This window comes from Siphateles boraxobius, unplaced genomic scaffold (genome assembly GCF_051911475.1).
Source record: "Siphateles boraxobius isolate OS27281-9 unplaced genomic scaffold, OSU_SipBor_1 32, whole genome shotgun sequence".
Classification (NCBI taxonomy): Eukaryota; Metazoa; Chordata; class Actinopteri; order Cypriniformes; family Leuciscidae; genus Siphateles; species Siphateles boraxobius.
In genome coordinates this window covers 5554825-5579521 of record NW_027508942.1, presented here as the reverse complement: position 1 = coordinate 5579521, position 24697 = coordinate 5554825, and the positions used below count along the sequence as shown (strand labels likewise).

The following is a 24697-nucleotide window of genomic DNA, read 5'->3' as shown; positions in this document are numbered from 1 at the left end:
ACTCATTACCTTTTAAAATGCATCATTATATTCAAATTGCAAACACACGAGGAGAGTATCCGCATGAAAGACCCACGACTGGCAGATCAACGTGATATCCGAAACGGCAGGAAATAAAATTAGATTGAATGGAGGATTTTAACTGCGACACAAGATGATTGACAGGGCAGTTTACGGTGACAGGAACACGCGACAGATCTGTCCGTTAAAGGTGACGTGATAGTATGTCCCAAAGATTGCCTACTCTTTTGATACACACTCAAAAGTATTTCGTTTTTCTTCACAAAAAGAGTACATACTTTTAGGTCGTAGTATAAGTAGGCGAATTGGGACTGGGCCTAGATCGATGCTAATATTGCCCACAACCCATCGCGCGCTGGACGAGGATTCGGTTAGAACTACAAACACGAGTGAAAAGTGTTAAAAAACTACAGACATGGAGGACGCGCGAGTCTGGCGGTTATGTAGAGAGGTTTAAATAAAGGGATTTGAGTGATTAATTATCAGTATCTAACCTGACGAAAATGTATTTATTCAAAGCTGTCTACATTATATTGCATCTGCAGCAGCATTGTGGACTTTTGTAAAGATACGTTTAGCCATTACCTTTTAAATGCATCATTATATTCAAATTGCAAACACATGAGGAGAGTCTCCGCGTGAAAGACCCACGACTGCAGATGAACGTGTAACTACATCTCTCTCCGAAACAGCAGGAAATCAAATTAGATTGAATGGAGGATTTTAACTGTGACGAGATGGTTGACAGGGCAGTTTACGGTGACAGGATGCATGCGACATAATCTGTCCGTTAAAGATGACAAAGTAATATGTCCCAAAGCTTGCCTAATCTTTTGCTACACATTCAAAAGTAGGAACTTTTTCTTCACAAAAAGAGTACATATGCTACTTTTAGGTTGTAGTAAAAGTAGGCGAATTGTGTCTGATGGTGTAATGAAGCACACACGTGTACACTCACCATTGGCTCCGGTGTTCACAGACGCGTTTCTGACAGGACGAAGCTTTTCTGATCCATTTCAGCACCAACGGCAAAACAACAGGCAGAAAGATGAGCTGTTCGCTTTCTGCAAGGGGAAAATAAACACAACACTAAACTATGTTTTCTTCATTTACACCAGAGCTCCCCATTTAACTCAGTAACAGCCACCAGTCACCAGAGAGAAATGACAAATCATTGTGCACCTGCAGATTTATATGGAAGCATGCTTTTGCCACAGAATAAAACATTTTAAAAGATAATTGCGACTTTTTAACTCACAATTGCGAGTTTACATATCGCAATTCTGACTTTATTTCTCAGAATTGCGAGTTATAAAGTCAGAATTGCTATGTATAAACTCACAATTGCGAAAAAATATACTCGCAATTCTGACTACCGGTATTTTTCTCGAAATTGCGAGTATATACCTCGCATCTGACATATTTTCTCAGAATTGTGAGATATAAACTTGCAATTGCGAGTTATAAAGTCCAATTCTAAGGGGAAAAAATACATAGGCCTAAATAGTTTATATCTCAAAATTCTGACTTTATAACACGCAATTGCGACTTTATATCTAACAATTGTGAGAGGAAAAAGTCCAAATTGCGAGATGTAAAATTGTGAGGAAAAAAAGGCAGAATTGTGAGATAAAAAGTCGCAATTACTTTGTATCTTTTTTATTCTGTGGCGGTCAGAAACAAGCTTCCATAGATTTAGGCATCTCAGAAGAAACGATAAAATAAATGCTAAAGAACACATGCAAAATATCTGCGCTAATAATATAAGAAAAGCACTTAGTGCTGTTTGCTGGGTCAAGCATCACTGTCACTATCGGACTATTATTTCCACCTGCTGGACGATAAAACAAGTGAAAAACTGAAGGTCATACACGAGCCACTGAATACAACTTGCTGTAGGATTTACTTTGATCAATTAATCAATTTTAACTCAGCAATTGCTAGGCTAATACATTTCACAAATAATTACACAGAAATTACAAGTAACACACTGAATCAAACATGAAATGTTGACGTATTAGGACTAAAACGTAGCCTACTCTAACAATCTTTTTACTCTAGATAATAACAAACATTGGAGAAATCACCCAGATTACCGAGCTAACGCACAGCAATGTAAACAACAACACTTATAATGCTAACGTTATCGCAACACAAACACTCAAGCAACCGATCAACACGGCCTATAGCACCGCGACCATCTGTACAGTCAAACACCAGCGACATTTCGCTCAAATGAAACAAATCTGGCGTCATATTTGTGTGTCTATAGATGACAGTCTTCCACTCCTGTAGACAATACAGAAACTGAGATCTCATTCTCTCTGGTTTTACCTCAGCGACGCCGTTTAATAACGCTCTGTTCTCCTCCTGCATCTCGCCACTGTGTATCCTAGCAACAACTCGTTCTGTCGGTGTCACTGATTCGTGCGTATGTGTGTGTGTGTGTGTGTGTGTGTGTGTGTGTGTGTGTGTGTGAGAGAGAGAGAGAGAGAGAGAGAGAGAGAGAAAGTGTGTGTGTGTGTGTGTGTGTGAGAGAGAGAGAGAGAGAGAGAAAGTGTGTGTGTGTGTGTGTGTGTGTGTGTGTGTGAGAGAGAGAGAGAGAGAGAGAGAGAGAAAGTGTGTGTGTGTGTGTGTGTGTGAGTGAGAGAGAGAGAGAGAGAGAAAGTGTGTGTGTGTGTGTGTGTGTGTGAGTGAGAGAGAGAGAGAGAATGTGTGTGTGTGTGTGTGTGTGTGAGAGAGAGAGAAAGTGTGGTTGTGTGAGTGAGAGAGAGAGAAAGAGAGAGAAAGTGTGCGTGTGTGTGTGTGTGTGTGTGTGTGTGTGTATGCCGGTACAAATTTATAGAAGTACTGACAAAAACAACAAACCAGTCATAAACATGTTCAGCTCATATTTCTCACCAGATTAAAAAAGGTATATATGTATATGTATTACATTAATTGCATATAACATAAAAGTATGTGTGTATATATAATGTTTAAATAATATAATGTGTGTGTGTGTGTGTGTGTGTGTACACATGTACATACACACATACATAAATAATACACACACACACACACACACACATATATATATCATAAATATACACATATATTATATAAAAAAACTTTTTTTGATGCAATAAATTGATTTTACAGCACTAATATATTTATACGAAATACAAGTCTATTAAGATTTTTTGCATTGTCACAAAGACACTGTTTTACTATATTTAATCACCATTAAATATATATTGAAACTACACATAAAACATATGGATGCGTTACGGTAATGACTTTCTCTTTAATGAAAACCTCTTTAAATGTCATGACAAAAAGTCTCAAAGCAAAACTAAAATCTTGTTTTAAGACATAAATCGACATTTTCCTATTTCTTCCTGAACTACAGCTAACTAGCTAACCATTGCATGTTCACTTGAAAGCAGAAATATAAGCTTATAATAAGCATAAGCATTAGATGAAAATCACAAGGCAAAACAGAAGTGAACACCAGTTTCAGAAAAGCAGCACAGGAGACATTCGAACATAAAAACACACGTCAGTGTAATCCACAAATGTCTGTGAAATTTCTCTTTCCTTCGAAAAACAGCCATTTTGTTTATATGAGAGTCAGTTTCTCTCTTCACCACAATCTATATCTTTATAATATTGTGGAGATGAAACACACGTCTCAGACAGACGCGTTCATATACTTAATATCAACCCTGCATGAAAGTAATCAAAGGATTTCTTAATGGCTGATGCAAATACTAATATAGTGCTTTTAATGACAACCAAATAAGATGCACACAAATACCTGGATTTAACGTATTCTACTTTTTTTTTTTTGACCAAAATTCACTGAAAATCAAAAATGTGAAATCAGTAGATTTCAGGACAATCACTGGATGGAATAACCATGATTTATGGCCGATATAATACTCATCATATTTGCTTGAATAATTTCAGACATACACACACACACACACACACACACACACACACACACACACACACACACACACACATAATGCCCTGCTGGAGTCGAACACATACCGATGCAGCTCATGATGGAAAAAGCACAGATGGAGGTCCGGTCAGCATCCACGACCCCCCCCCCCCCCCCCCCCCCCCCCCCACACACACACACATCCATCCATTTATCCATCCCTCCATCCATCCCTCCATCCATCCATCCCTCCATCCCTACCTTCACCTTCAGAGCCCGCCGGCTCCGTCTCCTCCGACACGACACCGTGATGCAGATGAACCGATGCACAAACCATCTAATGTGACAGTGCACTAGCAGCAATCCTCCATTGCGACGCTCCGGCTGTGTGTTTATCTATTGCAGATCTCTGCTTCCAGTGCTCTCTTATTTTTGCCTGACAACACAGTGAACTGAGCATGCTCAGTGAGAGCCAGCAGAGTGAGTCATGTGACCTACAGCTGACGAGAGAGAGAGAGAGAGAGAGAATGAAGGAGAGAAACATAATCCACATTTTCCTAGATTGTCAGAAAATGATCAAACCCACCAAGTATAAGAACGATCTGAGCAATTATTAATGTCTTTTAATTCTATTGTAATAATAATTTTTATTACATCACTGGCACCTTTTCTTTTCTCACTGGCACACTGCTTTTGTGTTGATGCTTTGCCAATATTAGGGGTATAAAAAGAACGTGTCCCAAAAACTGGGATCTTTATCTAGGGTTTCAACATTTTTAACAGATGAATTCCCTGTTTTTTATTACAATAATATCTATATACAGTAGTGGTGTAACGATACCCTCATGTCACGATTCGATACATATCACAATACGATATTATTGCGATACTCCAAGATAAAAGACATGATAAAAGGTTAACAAAAAATTGTCCTGTTGGTTAAAATGCTAACTTTAGTTTTACATTGTGTGTGTAAATGAATAGTCTTGGACTTGGTGCTGGAAACCCAAAGCACAGGACAATAGAGACACCAGAATAACAATATTCATGATTCTGAAGCTGAAAATACTGATTTATTATAGATGAATATGCTTGCACTCTTTCACTGACTAGATATAATTAAAATAATGTAGGCCACTTACTTTACTTTACTGGTAACATCACCCACAAATATTCCCCCATTGCATTATTATACATTATATTCAACATTATATATAGTAGTTTAATGTAGTACCGACACTAAAACTCTGAAAAGTTTTTCTCACAGTAATTTTTATTTTGGGTGAAATATCCACGATACATATTGTTGCATTTTTGTATTGCGATATATTGTGACACCCTTAGCCGATATTGTATGTAAATTACTCCTAATGAAGTACTTTGAATCGTGATCTGCATCAGCCAATGGCAGTGTTGTATTTTTATCAGCTGACTCTATATTAACAGTGTTTTTTTTATGATTGTGCACTGAAGAAACGTGAGCAGAAGACAAATACAGATCATGTGATGTATTCATGTAAACATTAGCTCGCCTCTAGACGACTGCGCGATGGCCTTAACCGTTACCGTCCTAATTAGAGTTTACCCCGCTTACCTCGTTATGAGCAATGACCTCCAGAAAGAGAGAGAGAGAGAGAGAGAGAGAGAGACAGAGAGAGAGAGAGAGAGAGAGAGAGAGAGAGTGAGAGAGAGACAGAGAGAGAGAGAGAGAGAGAGACAGAGAGAGAGAGAGAGACAGAGAGAGAGAGAGACAGAGAGAGAGAGAGAGAGAGAGAGCGAGTGAGAGAGAGAGAGAGAGAGAGAGAGAGAGATTATCCAACATGTCCTCGACTGCATGACTCATGTCTCTGACACGGTTCTGTCTCATATCCTGCCATCCTGTACAACAGACACTAGCATTAATTATTCATAAACACTTAAAATAGCAAATGCCTATTTTAGAACTGCTCTAAAATTAATGCTAGTTTGGTAGAGGACATCTTCAGCATCATGTTTTAACTCAGTGTGACGATTCACTTTTGTGCACCTGGTGGTGACCAGTGTTGTTATCGTTAACTAAAATTAAAAATATTAGAAATATTTTTTTTGGTAATTGAAATAAAGCTGAAATAAAATTATATTAGAAATAAATGTAAAATAAATATTAGATAAAAAAAATAAAAAAACCTAAATGAAAATGAGAACTGTTCCTTTGGCAACTAACTTAAATAGTTTAAGTAGCTAGTAAAATTAATAAAACTAAAACTGAAATAAGTTATATAGAAATATTTATTATTAAAATTAAAATTAAAATGAAAACTGAATATATATATATATATATATATATATATTTTTTTTTTTTATAACTAAAAATACTTGCTTTGGCAAAAACGAGTTGAATTTGCACATAAGAGAATTACTAAACCTTAAAATAAAATTAAAATGAAAACTGAAAATATAAAAAAATATTTGCTATGGCAACTAACTAAAATAGTTTAAGTACTGATTTCCATTACACGAGAGTAGATGTTAAAACTTCATGCTGATTTGTACTCGGCTTTCGCCAAGATAAGCACCAGCTAAGACGTAGCTTTACAGTAACCTATGCCTCTCCATCCATTTACGCTTCTTTCCATCTGGTGACGTGAATCTCCTTCTGTCTGGTGTTAATAGTGTATTTGCGCGTCAGCACACACAACGGCTGCAACCACAGTGCGGTCCCCCATAACAACCGTCTGGATTGAGCGGAGTAGGGAACATCTCTAGGGTCTTCAAGTGGGCACCTTCCGTCCTCAGTGTTTCGTCGACTAGCCCACGACAACTCAAGAGGGCTCGACAGTGACTCTGGCGTCCCAGAGTCACCCCCCTCCGTCCCCCACTCAACTCAGCCCAGCTTACTGACCTCTACTTCCCTCTTGCTGCTGAGACCTAACCACAATCTCTCCGCAACCCAACCATACGCGCCAACCCGTTTGACTAAGGCTGTCGAGCCCCACTGGTGCGTTAATATGCAGTTTCAGTGGCAACGGTTCCGTATGGCATACCACCTACCACAAAACACAATATCTGCCCAACCACCCGTCATTCACGCAATATACACAGGAACGTAATGACTGTAAATACTATACAACCTATACAAATAAACCAACACCCTTCAAGTTTTCAAGAATTCTACGAAACCGTAGCATGGCGGCCTGTACACAGCCAGCTAGAATCTTTCCGTCTCAACCACAGCCAGTTGCTGCTCCTTTCTGCTGCTTCAGATAAGTTCTTTACTGTGCGACGCAACTCTTGGCCACTGAATCCGACGTCTCTGAGGAACCGGGTTGTAGAGTGTGCCACAAAACCTCGACAACCCACTTCCACTGGATAAACCTGGACTCTCCATCCTCGCTGTTCTGCTTCAGTGGCCAGATGAGCATACCGCAATTTCTTCCTGTCATATGCCTCATCTACCGCATCCTCCCATGGCACTGTTAACTCTATCAGTTGAACAATGCGTGCTGATCCAGACCACAAAACAATATCTGGTCGTAGGTCAGTGGTGGCAATCCCAGGTGGAAAAATAAGCCGTTGATCAAGATCAGCCAGCATCTTCCAGTCCCTAGTAGCTTCCAGTTGTCCTGGGCGAGAATTGGTGTTAGCACCTTCTCTTGGTGGTTGCTCGCCTGGGCGGAGGAATATTGTCTTCTGCGTGTAATGTTTTGCTAGAACAGGCGGCAACTTATTGGTCATACTACGCTTGCCTTCCAATGCTAAAGCCAAACATCGCAATACTTGGTCATGGCGCCAAGTAAACCGACCCTGGCTAAGAGCCACCTTACATCCTGTCAACATGTGTCTTAATGTGGCAGGTGATGAACACAAAGGACAAGAGGGATCCTCTCCTACCCAGAGGTTTAGGTTCTGCGGTGATGGGAGAACATCATATGTTGACCTAATAAGGAAACTGATCCTACTCTCTTCCATTGACCAAAGGTCTTGCCAGCCCATTTTGCGTTGTTCCACACTCTCCCATCTCATCCACTCTCCCTGCTTGGCCTGGGAAATGGCCTTTATACATCTCATCCTCTCCTCCTGCTTTCGCACCTCGTTGACTACCAGCTTCCTCCTTTGAGCTGGGCCTGCCTTGTGCCATTTAGGAGGAGCTAAACTGAGCCCAAAACCCCCTCTTCCATTCTGTACCTGTCCCACGAAACTTAATAAAACTAACTATATAGAAATATATTTTTAGAAATAATAAAAATGAAGAGTATAACTTTATGTTAGTGTCCTCATTACACATGTAGTTAGGTTACTGTAGTAATAACTACAAATTAACACTAAACCAAACATATAGCAAGTACACTGTGTCCACCTTAAAATAAAGTGCAACCAAATGACAAAAGAACGTAACAAAATTACTAAAATTAAAACTTAAAATATAACTATAAAATACAATAAATAATTATATTTTATTTATAATATATAAATATAAATATATAATAATATTTATATTTATTTATAATAAAATTACATAATATATTAATAATATTTTATATTTTTAATGTGACGCCTTCTGAATGAACAGCAAACATTGAGAAAACATTAAATGTACAGCATTTAAAAACATTCAGTAAGTGTGTCTGTGGAAAACGCAGTGTGTTTGTGCTCGTTCATATCTCAGGACACAAACAGGAGATGTTGCAGTAAAAATACTGACCCAAATGAGTCAATAGTTCAAAGTGGAAGTTAAAGTGGATTATACAGTCAAAGCAAAAATGATTTAGATACCAGATATAATTTTTAATATTTGTTTACTAGTGTGTGCAGGACACTATAGTTCATTTATGTAAGTGAGGAGAGCAAAATAAAGTAAACTGTGACATATTATACCCAAATATTCTTCATACAGCGACTACCAGTAAAAATTATAAAAATTTGGGACCAAAAAATGATTGGGACACTTTAAACTGATCATGTTTTGCTGAAGTGTTTTTTCTTTAATAACTAATGCACCTTTTTACACACAGACTGAACAACATGAAGCATTGCTTGGTGATTGGTTGAGCTAAACTGGTATTATCTAATTGTGTAGTTAAATTTAACAGCTGACAGATATTCAACATAATTCATGTGTGAGAGTCTAACAGAAGGACGGACAAAACCAGTGAAATATCAACTGAGTTCTGCTCATATTTTATTACCATTTTCTAAACTATAGCAAATAAACTGTGAGAAATGTTGAAGGCGTCTGTGTTTGACTATTAAGTTCTTGGCTCAGTTTAAGACATTGTACTCTGTTGCAACAGAGCCAATCCCGAGTGCATCAATGGGATTTACTCCGGGATTTGATGCAGACTTGAGTGGCTTACAGGTGAGGGTTTTCCCGGATTGGCTGATGGGGTTGTCTCTCACCTGTGGATGTGGGCGAGCGGCACAAGGACACACACCAGCGGTCAGTGAGAGAGACGAGAGCCGTCAGGTGAGCAGGACATCATGGGCAGCGGGAGCAGCAGCAGCGGGGGGGTCGTCGTGGAGAGCAGGTGAGATACACACCTTCACCTGGACACACACACACACACACACACACACACACACACACACACATGCAGAGAGTCGTCGAGAGCAGGTGAGATACACACCTTCAGCTGGACACACACACACACACATGCAGAGAGTCGTGGAGAGCAGGTGAGATACACACCTTCACCTGGACACACACACACACACACACATGCAGAGAGTCGTGGAGAGCAGGTGAGATACACACCTTCACCTGGACACACACACACACACATGCAGAGAGTCGTGGAGAGCAGGTGAGATACACACCTTCAGCTGGACACACACACATGCAGAGAGTCGTGGAGAGCAGGTGAGATACACACCTTCAGCTGGACACACACACACACACACACACACACACACACACACACACATGCAGAGAGTCGTCGAGAGCAGGTGAGATACACACCTTCAGCTGGACACACACACACACACATGCAGAGAGTCGTGGAGAGCAGGTGAGATACACACCTTCACCTGGACACACACACACACACACACATGCAGAGAGTCGTGGAGAGCAGGTGAGATACACACCTTCAGCTGGACACACACACACACACACACATGCAGAGAGTCGTGGAGAGCAGGTGAGATACACACCTTCAGCTGGACACACACACACACACACACACACACACACACACACACATGCAGAGAGTCGTCGAGAGCAGGTGAGATACACACCTTCAGCTGGACACACACACACACACATGCAGAGAGTCGTGGAGAGCAGGTGAGATACACACCTTCACCTGGACACACACACACACACACACATGCAGAGAGTCGTGGAGAGCAGGTGAGATACACACCTTCACCTGGACACACACACACACACATGCAGAGAGTCGTGGAGAGCAGGTGAGATACACACCTTCAGCTGGACACACACACACACACACACATGCAGAGAGTCGTGGAGAGCAGGTGAGATACACACCTTCAGCTGGACACACACACACACACATGCAGAGAGTCGTGGAGAGCAGGTGAGATACACACCTTCAGCTGGACACACACACACACACACACACATGCAGAGAGTCGTGGAGAGCAGGTGAGATACACACCTTCACCTGGACACACACACACACACACACATGCAGAGAGTCGTGGAGAGCAGGTGAGATACACACCTTCACCTGGACACACACACACACACACACACACACATGCAGAGAGTCGTGGAGAGCAGGTGAGATACACACCTTCAGCTGGACACACACACACACACACATGCAGAGAGTCGTGGAGAGCAGGTGAGATACACACCTTCAGCTGGACACACACACACACACACACACACATGCAGAGAGTCGTGGAGAGCAGGTGAGATACACACCTTCACCTGGACACACACACACACACACACATGCAGAGAGTCGTGGAGAGCAGGTGAGATACACACCTTCACCTGGACACACACACACACACACACACACACATGCAGTGAGTCGTGGAGAGCAGGTGAGATACACACCTTCAGCTGGACACACACACACACACATGCAGAGAGTCGTGGAGAGCAGGTGAGATACACACCTTCAGCTGGACACACACACACACACACACACATGCAGAGAGTCGTGGAGAGCAGGTGAGATACACACCTTCAGCTGGACACACACACACACACACACACATGCAGAGAGTCGTGGAGAGCAGGTGAGATACACACCTTCACCTGGACACACACACACACACACACACACACATAATATTATATAACAAATTTCATGTCATGTCTTAACAGAATATTTCAATTTCAATATAAAATAAGCTCTATGCTTGTCGTTTATTACCAAAAAAAATTTTTTTTACCTCAGAGTAAATGAGTTATGCACTTACGATGGCAGTCAAGCATTCATAGCAGATGTATTGTACGTGGAGGTTTAATTAGATCATTTAAAAGCAGACGTTACTACCAGTTCAGAGAATCGATTACAGGATGAAAGGCCAATGCATATGGTTTTGAGAACATTTGATTATTTGTAAATGTGATATTCGTTCCCTCGTTACACTCCATCTCATTTCAGGTTAATGCGCAGAATTAAATAGTGCAGATTTGAAAATGCAGATGCAGAAAACTTCTGAGGTAATTTGCAGCAGGAAAGACACATATAGTGTGCAGTTGTTTACTATGCTGTAAGTGTGCATTTGAATCTGTCTTTATACTCACCTTGATGCTGATGTTTTATATGTCAGGAATGAATCATGTCTTTATCTGACCAGACCATGTGAATATCTGATTCTGAGCTGAAACAGAGAGATGTTCTCATTGACATTGGTGATAGGATATGTGCACTAGAGGGCGCTGGTTATTAATGCATCAGAGCACTAAACAAACTATCATTCATATATCATATCATACCTCTTTCTGAGACACAAATACTACTCATATATTCATAACTTCATATTTTTTACATTACTATTGTAAAATACATCAATGTATGTCCCTAGCTAGTGCCAGTAACTACAAATTATAGTATCAAAAGGTAAAACATAATTTATGAAAAGATGGCAATGATTTGGTTCTGATGAATTACCATATTTACTGTACGAACCATGCTATCATGGTAGCAAAATGCATGGTAAAAGTGCTACCATGGTACAAGTACAAAATTCATTGTATTGCCATGATGCACGTTCAAAAAACAGGCAATTACCGTGGTAAATGGCCAACAATATAGTACCAGCATAGAACAAGTCCAAACAACAAGGTTTCATCATGGTAAATGTTCAAAAAGCAGGGTACTACCATGGTACTCGTGGTATTTGTAATATAAACATGATCATTTCGTTATGACAGTTTGTTTAGTGTTCTGTGGTCACAAACTTGATCTATATACGTGACATATAACGGTAAAATCTCCTCAGTGTTTGCTTATTTAAGAGTTAACAGATGAAGGCTGATGCTGGCGTACGTGCGGCTGCGCGAGTCTCAACCAGATGGATTAACGCGGAAGTGCATTAGTATCGCTCTGTGTACTCTACATATGAACAGCCGAATAGATTTATATGGACAATATATCCACTGTATTACTTAAACACGTATTTAATATCCCTGACAAGCACGTAGTTGGCATTGATTTGTAGTTTAACAGCACAGCAGCATCTTCTTGTCACGTGATCTCCTCGTGCTCCTGCACTTTGCCGTGTCTCGCGCTTTGATTGGATCATTCCACTTCCCTCATTTTGCGTTTCATAATCCGCCATCAGGAAGCTCGGGTTTGTTTACAAAGATCTAGGAGCTTAATTCAATCTTCGTTTTATTGAGGAAATGTCAACAATAATTTAGAGATGTTTGGTCAAAATGTTATGGTCAAATGTTGGCTGGAAAATACAGTTATAGTGACATTTTTATAGTTTGACGTCATACGTATCGTTCCGCGCACGCAGGCTCGCGTGCCTTTGACGGAAGTAGTCCCGGTAAACTTGACGGATCACCTTGAGCTCGCGATCAGGAGCGCATCAGTCACGGCCGACCATCAGCAAACGCAGGTGAGTGTCTTCACAGCAGCACCTACAAAAATCATCATCATAATACTCATATACCTCTATTCCTCATTAGTCACTTTATTGTGTACGGTTTTAGGTATGTTTTTCGCCTGTTAGAGCAGCTGCACTGATAAAATAGCACAGATTCGCTTTTCAGTCAGTACGTAGTTACGTACATACCATCGTAAAGGCCTTTAAATCGTTCTTTAGGCTGTTTTTTGTAATTAATCTGGTAATAGTTAGTTTTCTCTCCGTTCCCAAGCACAACCGCATATATTTCACTGCGTTTTCCGCGATTTTGTGCTGGCTAACCGTCTCTACAGATTCATTATCGTCTGTAATTTTCATTTTGGCAGTTGAACAACCGTCATTCATTTTTTTTTAATGAATTCGAATTCGAATGTTGCGTGGGCTCACCTCGTGCGGGGAACTCTCTGCTGGCGGGGAATGTGACGCAGAGGCGGGACGTGACCCTCAACGCATCCGCCACTCCATGACTCGACCAAACCATAACCCACCTGTGTGAACACATAGCATGATGATAAAGATGTTTTATTATGGTTATATTTGATCTCCAGAGAGGCGAGGAACGCTTACGCAGTTTGTTTGCGACATACGCAGACCATATTTTCATTATCAAGGCGTGCCCTGGTCTTTAGTCTTGATTCTGTGTGAATGAGTGACACTGGCACAGAATCACACCCTTGCGGGCATGATGATCTGATCCGCAGTCTCTGGCTCTCCTTGCGTAGGTGCATTGATGATAGATGATAATTATGATGCTGCATTGTGTTTCTGCGAGGGAGGAAATGGACGGTTTTGTGTTTGTCTTGCAATCACATACCTTGACAATTATTTTTAAGATTTTACATCAGTGGAGTCTGATTCTCTTTGTTCTATGTGAATTTTTATTTCAATTGGCCTGTACTCAAGCTTGTGCATCATTCAGAATTAAATGGAGAACTCTTTAAAATTTCCAAAGTTTACAGTATGTTCTTTGTCTGCTCAATTCTGTGTAAAGAATGTAAATAATTATGCGGCATAATTATGTCTGTTTTGACCAACCTCAGCTGCTATACCAAAGCATACAGTTGAAAATTTCTGTGTAAATGCATTTATGTTACCTATGAGCAACAATCTGTGTAAAAACACCTGATATGCCAGTTTAGAAGCGCTTCTATGCCACCTTTGCAGGGTAAAATTGGTCCAGTTCCTGTATTTCAATTGACGTAGTTAGCTGAATTGCAATTTGAGTGTGTATTTAATAAAGAAAAATTATAATGGATAGTTTTCCAAGCCAACATCATAATAAATTTAGTTTTATTCATAACATATGGGCTATTTCAAGAACAATGTTTGAAATGCCACCTATAGAATATTTCATTATATTTTCTGTAATAAATTAATTTCATTTTATGAACCAGAATGAAAGAGCACTTTATTACTCATGTAGAATTTCTTCAGTAAATTTCTCTTCCTGTCATTCCAATTCAACTTCCTATGAGTCGAATTGAAACGGAGCTCATGCATAATCCTGATTTTTGCTCAGCCAAACTTGAAATCATGTATGCATTAACAGACAGCAAATTATGTTTATTATAAACGCTGTTGGCACTTTGTATACATTTCGACATTTACTTAATCAAACTGTTGCACCATTTCAGGGAAGCTGTTTTCAGTTCTGCAGTGAGTGTCTCGACGCAATATGGGATTTGTTTCTGTAACATCCTTTTTAGTTATGTTAGGATTTCAAAAGCTTCCACTAAACCAGCAGAAGAGCGTCCAAATACAATCATATTTCTGAATCAAGTCAAGTCACCTGCATTTATAAAGCGCTTTTAACAATATAGATTGTTTCAAAGCAGCTTCACAGTGATAGAAAATTAAAGTAACAGAGATTGTTTTGCCTTTCAGCAGCTCTAGAATAAAGTTATTGTCCAGATAAAGCAAGTTTTTGATTGATTCACTTCCAAACTTTGAAATGGGTTCCAAGGTGCAAGTTTTGAAAAATGTTGAAAAGCATTATCTTTGTGTAAAATTTAAAAACGTGAATCTGTGAAAACTGTGACGGCGCGGACATGCGTATTACGTGTTTAGTCTATAGGTGTGCGCGTTTGAATATGCATGTGCGCAGGCGCGTAGTCTGTCTTTACAAGTTGACCTCACCAAATTACTTGTCTGGCCTGCATAATACAGACTTTTTAGTCATAAAAACCAGCAGAACGGACTGAATACCAGTAAAACAGACACCCACAGCTCTGCAGTGACACAAACCTTGCCTTTCACAGATTGTCCAAATGCTCAGTTATTAGTCATATTTCTGAATCATAGAATAAAGAGGACACTCACCTCAGTCTCTCTTTGCTGCAGTAAAAGCACCTTATGGCTTCTAGAGTAGATATGAATCCTGCTGACTTCTACACACACCACTGCAAGCTTGTTGCGTTTCATACCGGTACAATCCCAGCAAGTCCAGAGTCTTATGGTATCCAGTTCTTATTTTAGCCCAGTGTTTGTAATGTGATCTACAGTGACTGAGGTGGGCTAGACTGCCCTCAGTGGCCCGGTCCACATCTAAAACGGCGTGTGTGTGTGTGTGCGCGTGTATCGACTCATGTGGGCCCGAAGTCTTAGCAAAGGCCTGCTCGTACAGGACAGTAAGTGCGTGTGTGGCTTGCGTGTTTTATCCTCTCTTAACAAGGGAAGAGGATTTAGGGCTCAAACACCTCAGCAGAGCAATGCATGCTACTTCCTTCTGGCCGGCGTCCCGTTCTGCAGCGCTGTGTTTGGGGAGAGAAGGTCACACACACTGGTGTTCCTCTGGAAGGTTCTGACAGACACGCGGTGCCTTGCTTCCCAGAGCCGAAGGGCCTACAGGTGGGTTTAGGTGCGCTGTTTCTGCTTAGTGACGTAACTAGGCTTTGTTAGGCACAGATGATAGTTATTAGATTATTACTTTTTATATATAGTCATTAAAGTCCCCCTGTGGTGAAGCTCAAGCTTTTAAATGTTGTTTAGGCTATGTGGTGTTTTTAATATGCTAAACCCATGTGTAAATTCATAAGTCGACAGCATTGCTGAGTATTTTCTGCTTAAAACTGCAGTGAACCAAAGACAGTCTCAAAAACACGCTTTGAAATCGCTGGTGTTTCTGACGTCACAAACTACCTTGTAACCAATCAGATCAACGTGTGATCGTCAACGAGTGGATCTCTGAGTGAGTGAGTGGAGGCGGGGCTCATTTGCATATTCATAGAACTGCGTATACTAAATGAGGCAATGGTGTCGAGTTACATTCAAGATATTTTAAGACATGAATCCTTTTTTTTTTTTTTTTCAAGGAAAAAAAATTGATATGAAATTTTGGTGATCAAAGATGAGTTAAGGGTTAAAATGATTTCCTACAGGGGTCCTTTAAGATCAGTGTGACTGACTGAATGTGTGTTTGGATGAAGGAAGATTAATACATGCTCTAAAGTTAGACTGCATCAGTGCTGTGAAGGATGTTGTTGTCATGATGACATGAGGTCAGGCACAGATGACCCAACGCAGCTGTGGAAATATATTGATTTAGGACTGAGCAAATATTATGTGCTTGACCTTACCTGTGCCAAACATTCAGAACACTTGTGTAAAGCAATACATACTATAGGTAGTCTTGGCTGTGTGATTTTTTTATCATTGCAAAATGTAAATATCATCGCACAGCTCTGAATAATGAAAAGCACTACAAATAAATTTGACTGGACTCACCATCATGATGATGTGGTTGCCATGGCGTTGCTGTATGGTTGCAAGGCCTACATGGATCTTTAAATATGTTTTGTTTCTTTTGCATTTTTATTTATATTTTTATACATAGATATATATTTGTCTGTTTTGCGGTATTAGAAGGTGCAATTCCAAACGCTAACATGTTTAGCACACCTTCTTAAGCCTCATGATTTGAGGTATTCAAATTTTGCAATTCTGTTTATATTGTGCAGTTTGTTCAGAACTCTAAAATTCATTGTAGGTGAAATTCTTCCTGTTCATTGGGCTTGGAGACGGGCTTTATAAAACAGGCCTATAATAACAAGATATTCGTGTGACATTCAAACACTGACCTTCAGTGTCCTGGTTAGCATCAGATGCTAAGGCTAATGTCTGATGAGCCACATAGCATGATAGAAATACATACAATGACAACAGATATGCTAGTAGCATTAGCATCTTATAAGTTACAAAAACCACATTTCGCATAATTACCTGTAGTATCAGGAAGTGGATTACCCAACCCCCCACCCCTTCACTTCGAGTGTGTGTATTGCACTACAGGAGGACCTGGATTTTCCACCCTGCCTGTCTTAGTCATCACATTAATACGTGATTGAGAGTATGAGTATGAGTGTGTGTGCTGTGGTGTGAATCTCCTCACGTACAACAGCCCACCATGACATCATCAGTGGAATGCAGTGTGGTTTTATTTGATTAGCAAGCGCAGTAAAGTCCTCGCCAAGCCCACCCTGGTGCCATACCTTGGTCATGATGTGACTAGAACAAGCTCCCATGTGACTACTTAATGCATAATCTGTGCAAACAGTCAGTTTTCTGCATTATTAAATGCATCTCATTTGATTTAGAATTCATAATTCTCAATTCAGTCGTACATGATCATGATTTTGATTTGTGTGTGCCAACAGGGCTGTAATTGGCTGGATGTCACGTGCACATGTGACTTTCAGGTTGTGTGAGGTGGCTTACCTCATTTTCAAATTGAGCTTTAGTAACATACGCAATCTCCACATTAAGATAAAGAATCCAGGTCAGCTCAAGCACACAAAGACCAGCTCATTGGGGTTGTGTGTGTGGATTGGAAAATTAAATTGCTAAACTACTAGAGTAATTAGTACATTTGAATGTTCAGTTTGTCTTAACCTAAGGTTCTTAATTTGAACCTATAGAGTTATTTCCACACTGGGTTTGATTTCCTTAATTTTATCCCAGGTCTCTTCCCATTGTATTTATTTGCAAAAAACACCTTAGGTATTAGCAATATGTGTTTACCCCTGAACCATTGAGTCTGCATGAAATGTAACTTGTTTTCAAACAGACTCTGATGCAGTTCGCTGGTGCACATGTAATTCAGAAAACAAACCTGAAACCGTCTGCTTACCAGCCTTAAAGGGTTAGTTCACCCAAAAATGAAAATGATGTGATTAATGACTCACCCTCATGTCGTTCCAAGCCCGTAAGACCTCCGTTCATCTTCAGAACACAGTTTAAGATATTTTAGATTTAGTCCGAGAGCTTTTTGTCCCTCCATTGAAAATCTATGTCAGGTATACTGTCCTTGTCCAGAAAGGCAATAAAGACATCATCAAAGTAGTCCATGTGACCTCAGTGGGTTAGTTATAATTTTTTGAAGCATCGAAAATACATTTTGTTCCAAAAATAACAAAAACGACGACTTTATTCAGCATTGTATTTTCTTCTGGTTCTGTTGTCAATCCGCGTTCATGAGTCCGCTGACGTAAGACGAGCTGACGTGTAAGAAGGTGTGCTGAGGGGAGACGCACGCTGTAAACAAAACAATCTTTGCCAACATGTCTAAGGATTTCTACACAGGGGAAGACTTGCATTTTTTTTAACCAGACATATTTATTTGAACCCGAATACACGGACGCACCAGACACACGTCAGCAGCGTCACTGGCCTCGTGAACGCGGATTGACAACAGAACCGGAAGAGAATACAATGCTGAATAAAGTCGTCGTTTTTGTTATTTTTGGAACAAAATGTATTTTCGATGCTTCAAAAAATTCTAACTAACCCACTGAGGTCACATGGACTACTTTGATGATGTCTTTATTGCCTTTCTGGACAAGGACAGTATACCGTACATAGATTTTCAATGGAGGGACAGAAAGCTCTCGGACTAAATCTAAAATATCTTAAACTGTCATTGAGTCATTAATGACACAATTTTCATTTTTGGGTGAACTAACCCTTTAAACCAGAGATTAAACCACTTGAATGCAGTCCCCACATGCTGTGAAGGTCATGTTCTAGTGTGCTTTGATCATGAGATTTGGGTGATAAAAGCAGGGTTCCTCAAATCCAGACCTAAGCAAACACACTTGAACAAGCTAATCAAAGTCTTCAGAGTTAATAGAAGATTACAGATAGGTGTGTATGATCAGGGTTTGAGCTAACTCTGCAGGACAGTGGCTGGATGTGAGGAACCCTGACCTAAAGGAATGTTATATTAACTGTATATGTTCATAGTTCATAGTGTTTCTAAGTGCTGGAGTCTGTTGCTTAATATGGAAAGTAAACATTCCTTTTACACACACACACACACACACACACAGAGAGAGAGAGAGAGGTGCAGAGCTGGCATGTGTGAGTGGAACTATTTAGCTGACTTTATGTGACTCTTAATTCTCAGCAAAATGCATTTGACTTTTATGGCTTCAGTTCCTGTCACTGTTTATGCTGAGTTTAAATCAGGGTTAATCACTACAGTCTGCTGTTTATCTTTAAGATGCACTCTTGTTTTAAATCACTTGTTGTTTCTACTCTTGCTGTTCAGTCCATCATGAGAATGAGACTTGGGAGTCTTAAACACAGACACACCAGACATCTGATTAGTCAATTCATAATGTTGATGTTATTTCATTGGTCTCTCTCTCTCTCTCTCTCTCTCTAGGATATTACCCGTTTCTTCGACGATGTCCCACACTAAAGCTCAAGATATGGGTTCTGCCTTCATCCAGACGCAGCAGCTCAATGCTGCCATGGCTGACACCTTCCTGGAGCACTTGTGTTTGCTGGACATCGACTCTGAGCCCACCATCGCCCGCAACACTGGAATCATCTGCACCATCGGTCAGTGGATGCTCAGACATATACACGCACTACTCAATAAAAAAAAAAATCTTTGATTGCAATTTACCTGTGTCGAGTAACCGGCAAAATACCGGAAGTGGCGCTATTCACGGACGAGAATCCATGAACCGCATTATTACACCGTTTTCTAAGGCTATGCAATATATTTAAAACCATTTACACTCATAATATAGCATAGTGATATTGTGAAATCATAAAGGCAGCGATTTAGTTAAATAAACATATGCAATATAACTGTTTTTTGCCACAGAGAAGCACAACGCTTTATTTACATCTGTGCAGATTACATGTTAAAAGTACCTCAGCTCCGCTCACAGTAAACACTGCTTCACACAAACTCCGTCTCTGCATGTGCTGTTTTTTTTATAGGTTTCAAGTAACGTGCATGTGGGAATGCAAAAAACCGGCAGTGTTTCATAGTTGCACTGCTATCATTTATATGCGTGGAGCACGTCTCGGATTTCTCAAACTCCATCTGTGCATGCTGTGAGTTTGGGTTGCTTATAACGTTCATCTGGAAACGCAGTTTGCGCCATTTCACAAGATTTGTATCGTAACTAATTTCTAAATCTACGGCAACACACGAGAATACATGTTTCTAAATATGTGAAGTGGTGTTTATTGTGATTTTCAAAATAGTTTGCATGTTTTGATGTCCACATGTTCTTAAATATATTTTTTTTTATCCGATTAATCTGTAGAATACTCGATTACTAAAAAAAACGATAGCTGTAGCCCTACTACACACACACAGCAGATTCAACTCCGATTTCCATTTTGTAATAAAGCAGAAATATAAGGTAGTTGCAAAAGGCTCCTGTGATCACAGTTCAGCAAATGCACTGGTGGATTATGTCAACTAATTGTTTAATTAATCCTGACCTATCTGATGAGTAGGCTTGAGTATCGAGTATCGATTGGAACCGGGACTAGCTTTGCGATTTTCCCGGTATCGTTTAAATTTCACAGTCCGCCGACCGGAAGAAGAAACCGCTGAACACCAACAAAGCGTCCACTGGAAGTGGACCGAGCGAAGCAACTCGAGAGTCGTCCTAATTAGGGCTGCAACTAACGATTATTTTGATAATCGATTAATCGGACGATTATTTTTTCGATTAATCGGATAGAAATTAAATTAGATTTTTTTTTTATTATAACTAAATAAAACCGTAAATCAGGGTATTTATGTGTAAAAGTGTACTTTAAAAAGTGCAAAAGCCACACATTGAGTTTTACTAATATCAATATTTGCATTGTTTTTAATGATAATTGCTGATGGCAAGTTGACAAACATGATATCCAACATATTATGTTTTAACACAATTTTTGTTAAAACAAATTTAGACAGACATGTTGTTCAGATGTGAGTATCTGAACTAAAAACAAACTAAAAACATCTAAAATATATAATTCATTTAATTTTTATTTAAAATTAATTATATATATATATATAAGGAATATAAGGATAAAGAATATAATATATATTATATATAATATATAAAAGAATAATATAAGGATAAATTTATTAAATAAATATAGACAGACTGAAAACAATTGTGTGAACGTAGAGCCGCAGTAGATCGCGTTTGAAAAACAATTAAAACTTAGTAGACAAATGCTATAAAAAGAGAACGGAATGGAGGTAACGTTACCCAGCAAGCTAACAGGCTTGAGTAAAGGACAGGAGAAATTATGCATTAGTGCACAAGCATTCGCTGAAAACCACTGAGTACAGTGACTAAAAAACAATATTTTACTGCTGCTGTTATTAACTGCCTTTGCATTTAATGCTTCACTTTGTAAACACTGTTTTAATTTAACCTATTTCTGCGGTAGCGCTATTTTAATCCATCACTTACGTTGCGAGCGAACTGATTGCACAACCTGATGCTCGAGACAAAATACAGACATCCCGGAAGTCCCGGGAGTCTCCAGCATATTGATTGCGGCCCTATGATTGCGGCTCCCTGATGCCCGCGAATTAGTTCAAACTCCCGCGCATGCGAGACAGAAGAGACTGCTCCAAACCGTGTAGCGCGCGCGCTCGGCAGAGCGCCTGAGGGAGAGAGACCTTGCGTGTGTGTGCGTACCAGTAAACGCTCCCAGTGACGTAAGCAGACCAACTAATCGATAATGACATTCGTTGACAACGATTTTTATAATCGATTTTATCGATTAGTTGTTGCAGCCCTAGTCCTAATGCTGCTAATAGCGCGTCAAATTTGCGCCTACCGCGTCTAGTTATGCGCTTGAACACTTTGAATCCATTTGCGCGTCAAGAGCGAAATTGACGTACGTAAAAAAGGAGTATTCGCGTCTATATAAACATAGACATTATAAACTGAAAAGCGGGCCTGTCCCCATTCGCGCCGCAGGAAATTTTTACGCGCGTAACGCGTCTTTGCATTGAAATCACTCGTGCCAGACGCTCTATTCGCGTCTGGTGTGAACGCAGCATCAAACCAAGACATGGATATGTTCCAAAAGTGCTCTCGACGCCGTTCGGAGCACAGGTTATTTCGCTGGTTGCTCTCTCCTCGCCAGATGACGAAGCTTTTACAAGTTGTTTCTTATTGTTTATTTGCTATTCTGCACTAGGTTAGCCCATCAGTGGGAGCACGGTAACATGTTTAACTACCTGCAGCATCATACACTCATGTGTAAATGTGTTTTCATGAGGTTTTCAAAAATAAAGCTCTCTTGAGGAAAGTGTACCCCCTGTGAAAATATATTCATAATTTATAATATTTATATTCAAGTTCATAGATTTGATATTTATATTGTAGTTGAAAACAACCCTGTGAGAAATTCATAGTAAAGTTCATAAAAAGTTAAAATTTCATAGAATTACAATTGATGGAGAAGGTTAGATTTCCTTCAGAAAGATCGTTGGTTAGCTAGCTCATTTAAAATATCCTAAACTTTTTTGACCCTGCTTCTTAAAAGAATCGGAATCGAGAATCGTTTGGAAACGAAATCGAAACAAGGAATCGGAATCGAAATCGGAATCGTTCAAATTCAAACGATACCCAACCCTACTGATGAGTGCTGTTGTTGAAACAGATTTACCAAACTCTCCCTCATCTGTCATTGTTCTGACTTGGATTGTTTTCATGTAATGAAACAGACTGGATGTTGAAAAAAAAAAAAAAAGCAAATAGCCTAAGTCCAGAGGAAGCAGGAATTGATTGTGCATTGTGTGTCATGTGACCACAGGACCGGCCTCTCGCTCTGTGGACATGCTGAAGGAGATGATCAAGTCTGGCATGAACATTGCTCGCATGAACTTCTCTCATGGCTCACATGAGGTACATCCTATTTATCATTATTTACACTCTTGTGCTTGTCTTTCTCCTTTCTCTCTCTCTTATTCTATTTATATATGTCCAACATCAGTTGTGCAGTCAATGGGTGCAAGCCATTCTCTACAAGAAATTATACTAAAACATCTATGTAGTTCACAGCTTAAAAAACGTACAGGGTCAAAGGCCACAGAGAAAGAAAGTGTGTGTGTGTAACCTAATCTACAGTGAGCCTATTATAAATAGTTTATCTGTTCCTTCCCAGCAGAGCTTATCATGTCTCAACAGCATTCTCTTCCACACTGATAGTTCATACAGAAGCCGCTGGCTATGAGAAGAGCTTTGCAATGTCTTTTGTAGTTTTGCAAGCTTATTAGATCAAATTTCAAGTAAAATTCATCTCAGATTTCTGAATAATAGTCACAAGTGTTTCGTGAATTGAAATCATTCTTTGAATTTTCTCAAGCAGTTCTGGCCTGTTATGAGCCAGACCTTTCCAGAAAGGTTATTTCAGGTTAATATCCTTTGAGCCCATCATTATTCCAAAAACTAAAGATACACTAGTTTAAACAAAAAACATGTGAACATGTTTAGTTGGCACCAGGAAAGGAAGTGTGCGTTTAACAATCACTGTTCTCATTTTATGAACATGGACATTTTGCCCCTCATATGTTCCTATGTGGCTTAGCTAATGGTGGGGTTTGGGTTAAACATAAAAAATTCTGCCATATTATTCAACATTTCACACTCTTAAACAAACAGCTTGTGTGTCCACACCAGATGCCTAAGGGTGGCCTGTTTGCCCAACACAATTAATGACCTTGAGTGTGTGGAGGTCGAGCTGTCAGTGTACAGGTGCTGGTCAACGAATTAGAATTATTTTAAATAGTGCAATCATGAAATTCTTTGAATGCATTTTTTGTGCAGAAAGCAAATCAGGTGTTCACCGCACCTGTCCTACTCGTTAGACTAATCACAGAACTCGTTATCTGGAAAAAAATTTGCTCAGCTGAGCTTTCCAAAAGGCCCATTTAGGCCATTTAACTGTGACACTGTTGTTTTATTGAATTAGAATAATGGTGAAAGCGTTTCATTGAATTGCAATAATTTTTATTATAATTACAATCATCACTTTCTCAGTATTTTGTGGCTGCCCCTTTGGCTTGTATGACTGCCTGAAGTCTCCGCGGCATCGATTTGACCAGCTTGTCGCAAGTTTCCGCACTCACAGCTTCCCAGGCAGTGGCGATGTTCTGCTTCAGTTGGTCCAGCGTAGTAGGCTTTCTGTCGCGAATTTTCCGCTTGACGATGGCCCAAAGGCTTTCAATGACATTGAGGTCAGGCGAGCTGGCCGGCCATGCCAAAACTTCAAGCTGTTTTTTAGTGAACCAATCTTTGGTCGACTTTGCCGCATGAGCCGGTGCAAGATCCTGTTGAAATATGAAGTCTTCTTCGCCGAACTGTTCCTCAACAGTCGGAATCAGGAACGTTTCCAGAACATCTTGATATACGGCAGCATTGACAG

General features: G+C 39.9%; 2 protein-coding genes across 11 annotated transcripts in view; one reads left to right on the top strand and one right to left on the bottom strand.

Annotated features, from left to right (window-relative positions):
• The window catches only part of parp6a (poly (ADP-ribose) polymerase family, member 6a), a 54693-nt gene extending 39236 nt beyond the window's left edge, over window positions 1-15457 (bottom strand). For 2 of the 4 annotated variants that reach the window (XM_077194662.1, XM_077194663.1), the window contains exons 1-2: window positions 2356-2733; window positions 980-1085 (exon numbers count right to left, since the gene is read on the bottom strand). In XM_077194662.1, the coding sequence (XP_077050777.1) occupies window positions 980-982 (3 nt within the window). In that variant the 5' untranslated portion in view covers window positions 983-1085; window positions 2356-2733. Of the gene's footprint in view, window positions 1-979; window positions 1086-2355; window positions 2734-4213; window positions 4453-5546; window positions 5831-9328; window positions 9476-11656; window positions 11738-13396; window positions 13517-15328 lie in introns of those variants that run through there. The other 2 variants (XM_077194661.1, XR_013189670.1) reach the window with 2 other exon arrangements.
• pkma (pyruvate kinase M1/2a) overlaps window positions 9342-24697 on the top strand; it is a 28453-nt gene continuing 13097 nt past the window's right edge. For 3 of the 7 annotated variants that reach the window (XR_013189672.1, XM_077194668.1, XM_077194667.1), the window contains exons 1-3: window positions 12881-12982; window positions 19671-19849; window positions 23087-23178. Coding sequence is in view for 5 of the 7 variants with exons in the window: in XM_077194668.1 (XP_077050783.1) it covers window positions 19693-19849; window positions 23087-23178 (249 nt within the window). In the remaining 2 variants the exon portion in view is untranslated. Of the gene's footprint in view, window positions 9457-12880; window positions 15857-19670; window positions 19850-23086; window positions 23179-24697 lie in introns of those variants that run through there. The other 4 variants (XM_077194666.1, XM_077194665.1, XM_077194664.1 and 1 more) reach the window with 4 other exon arrangements.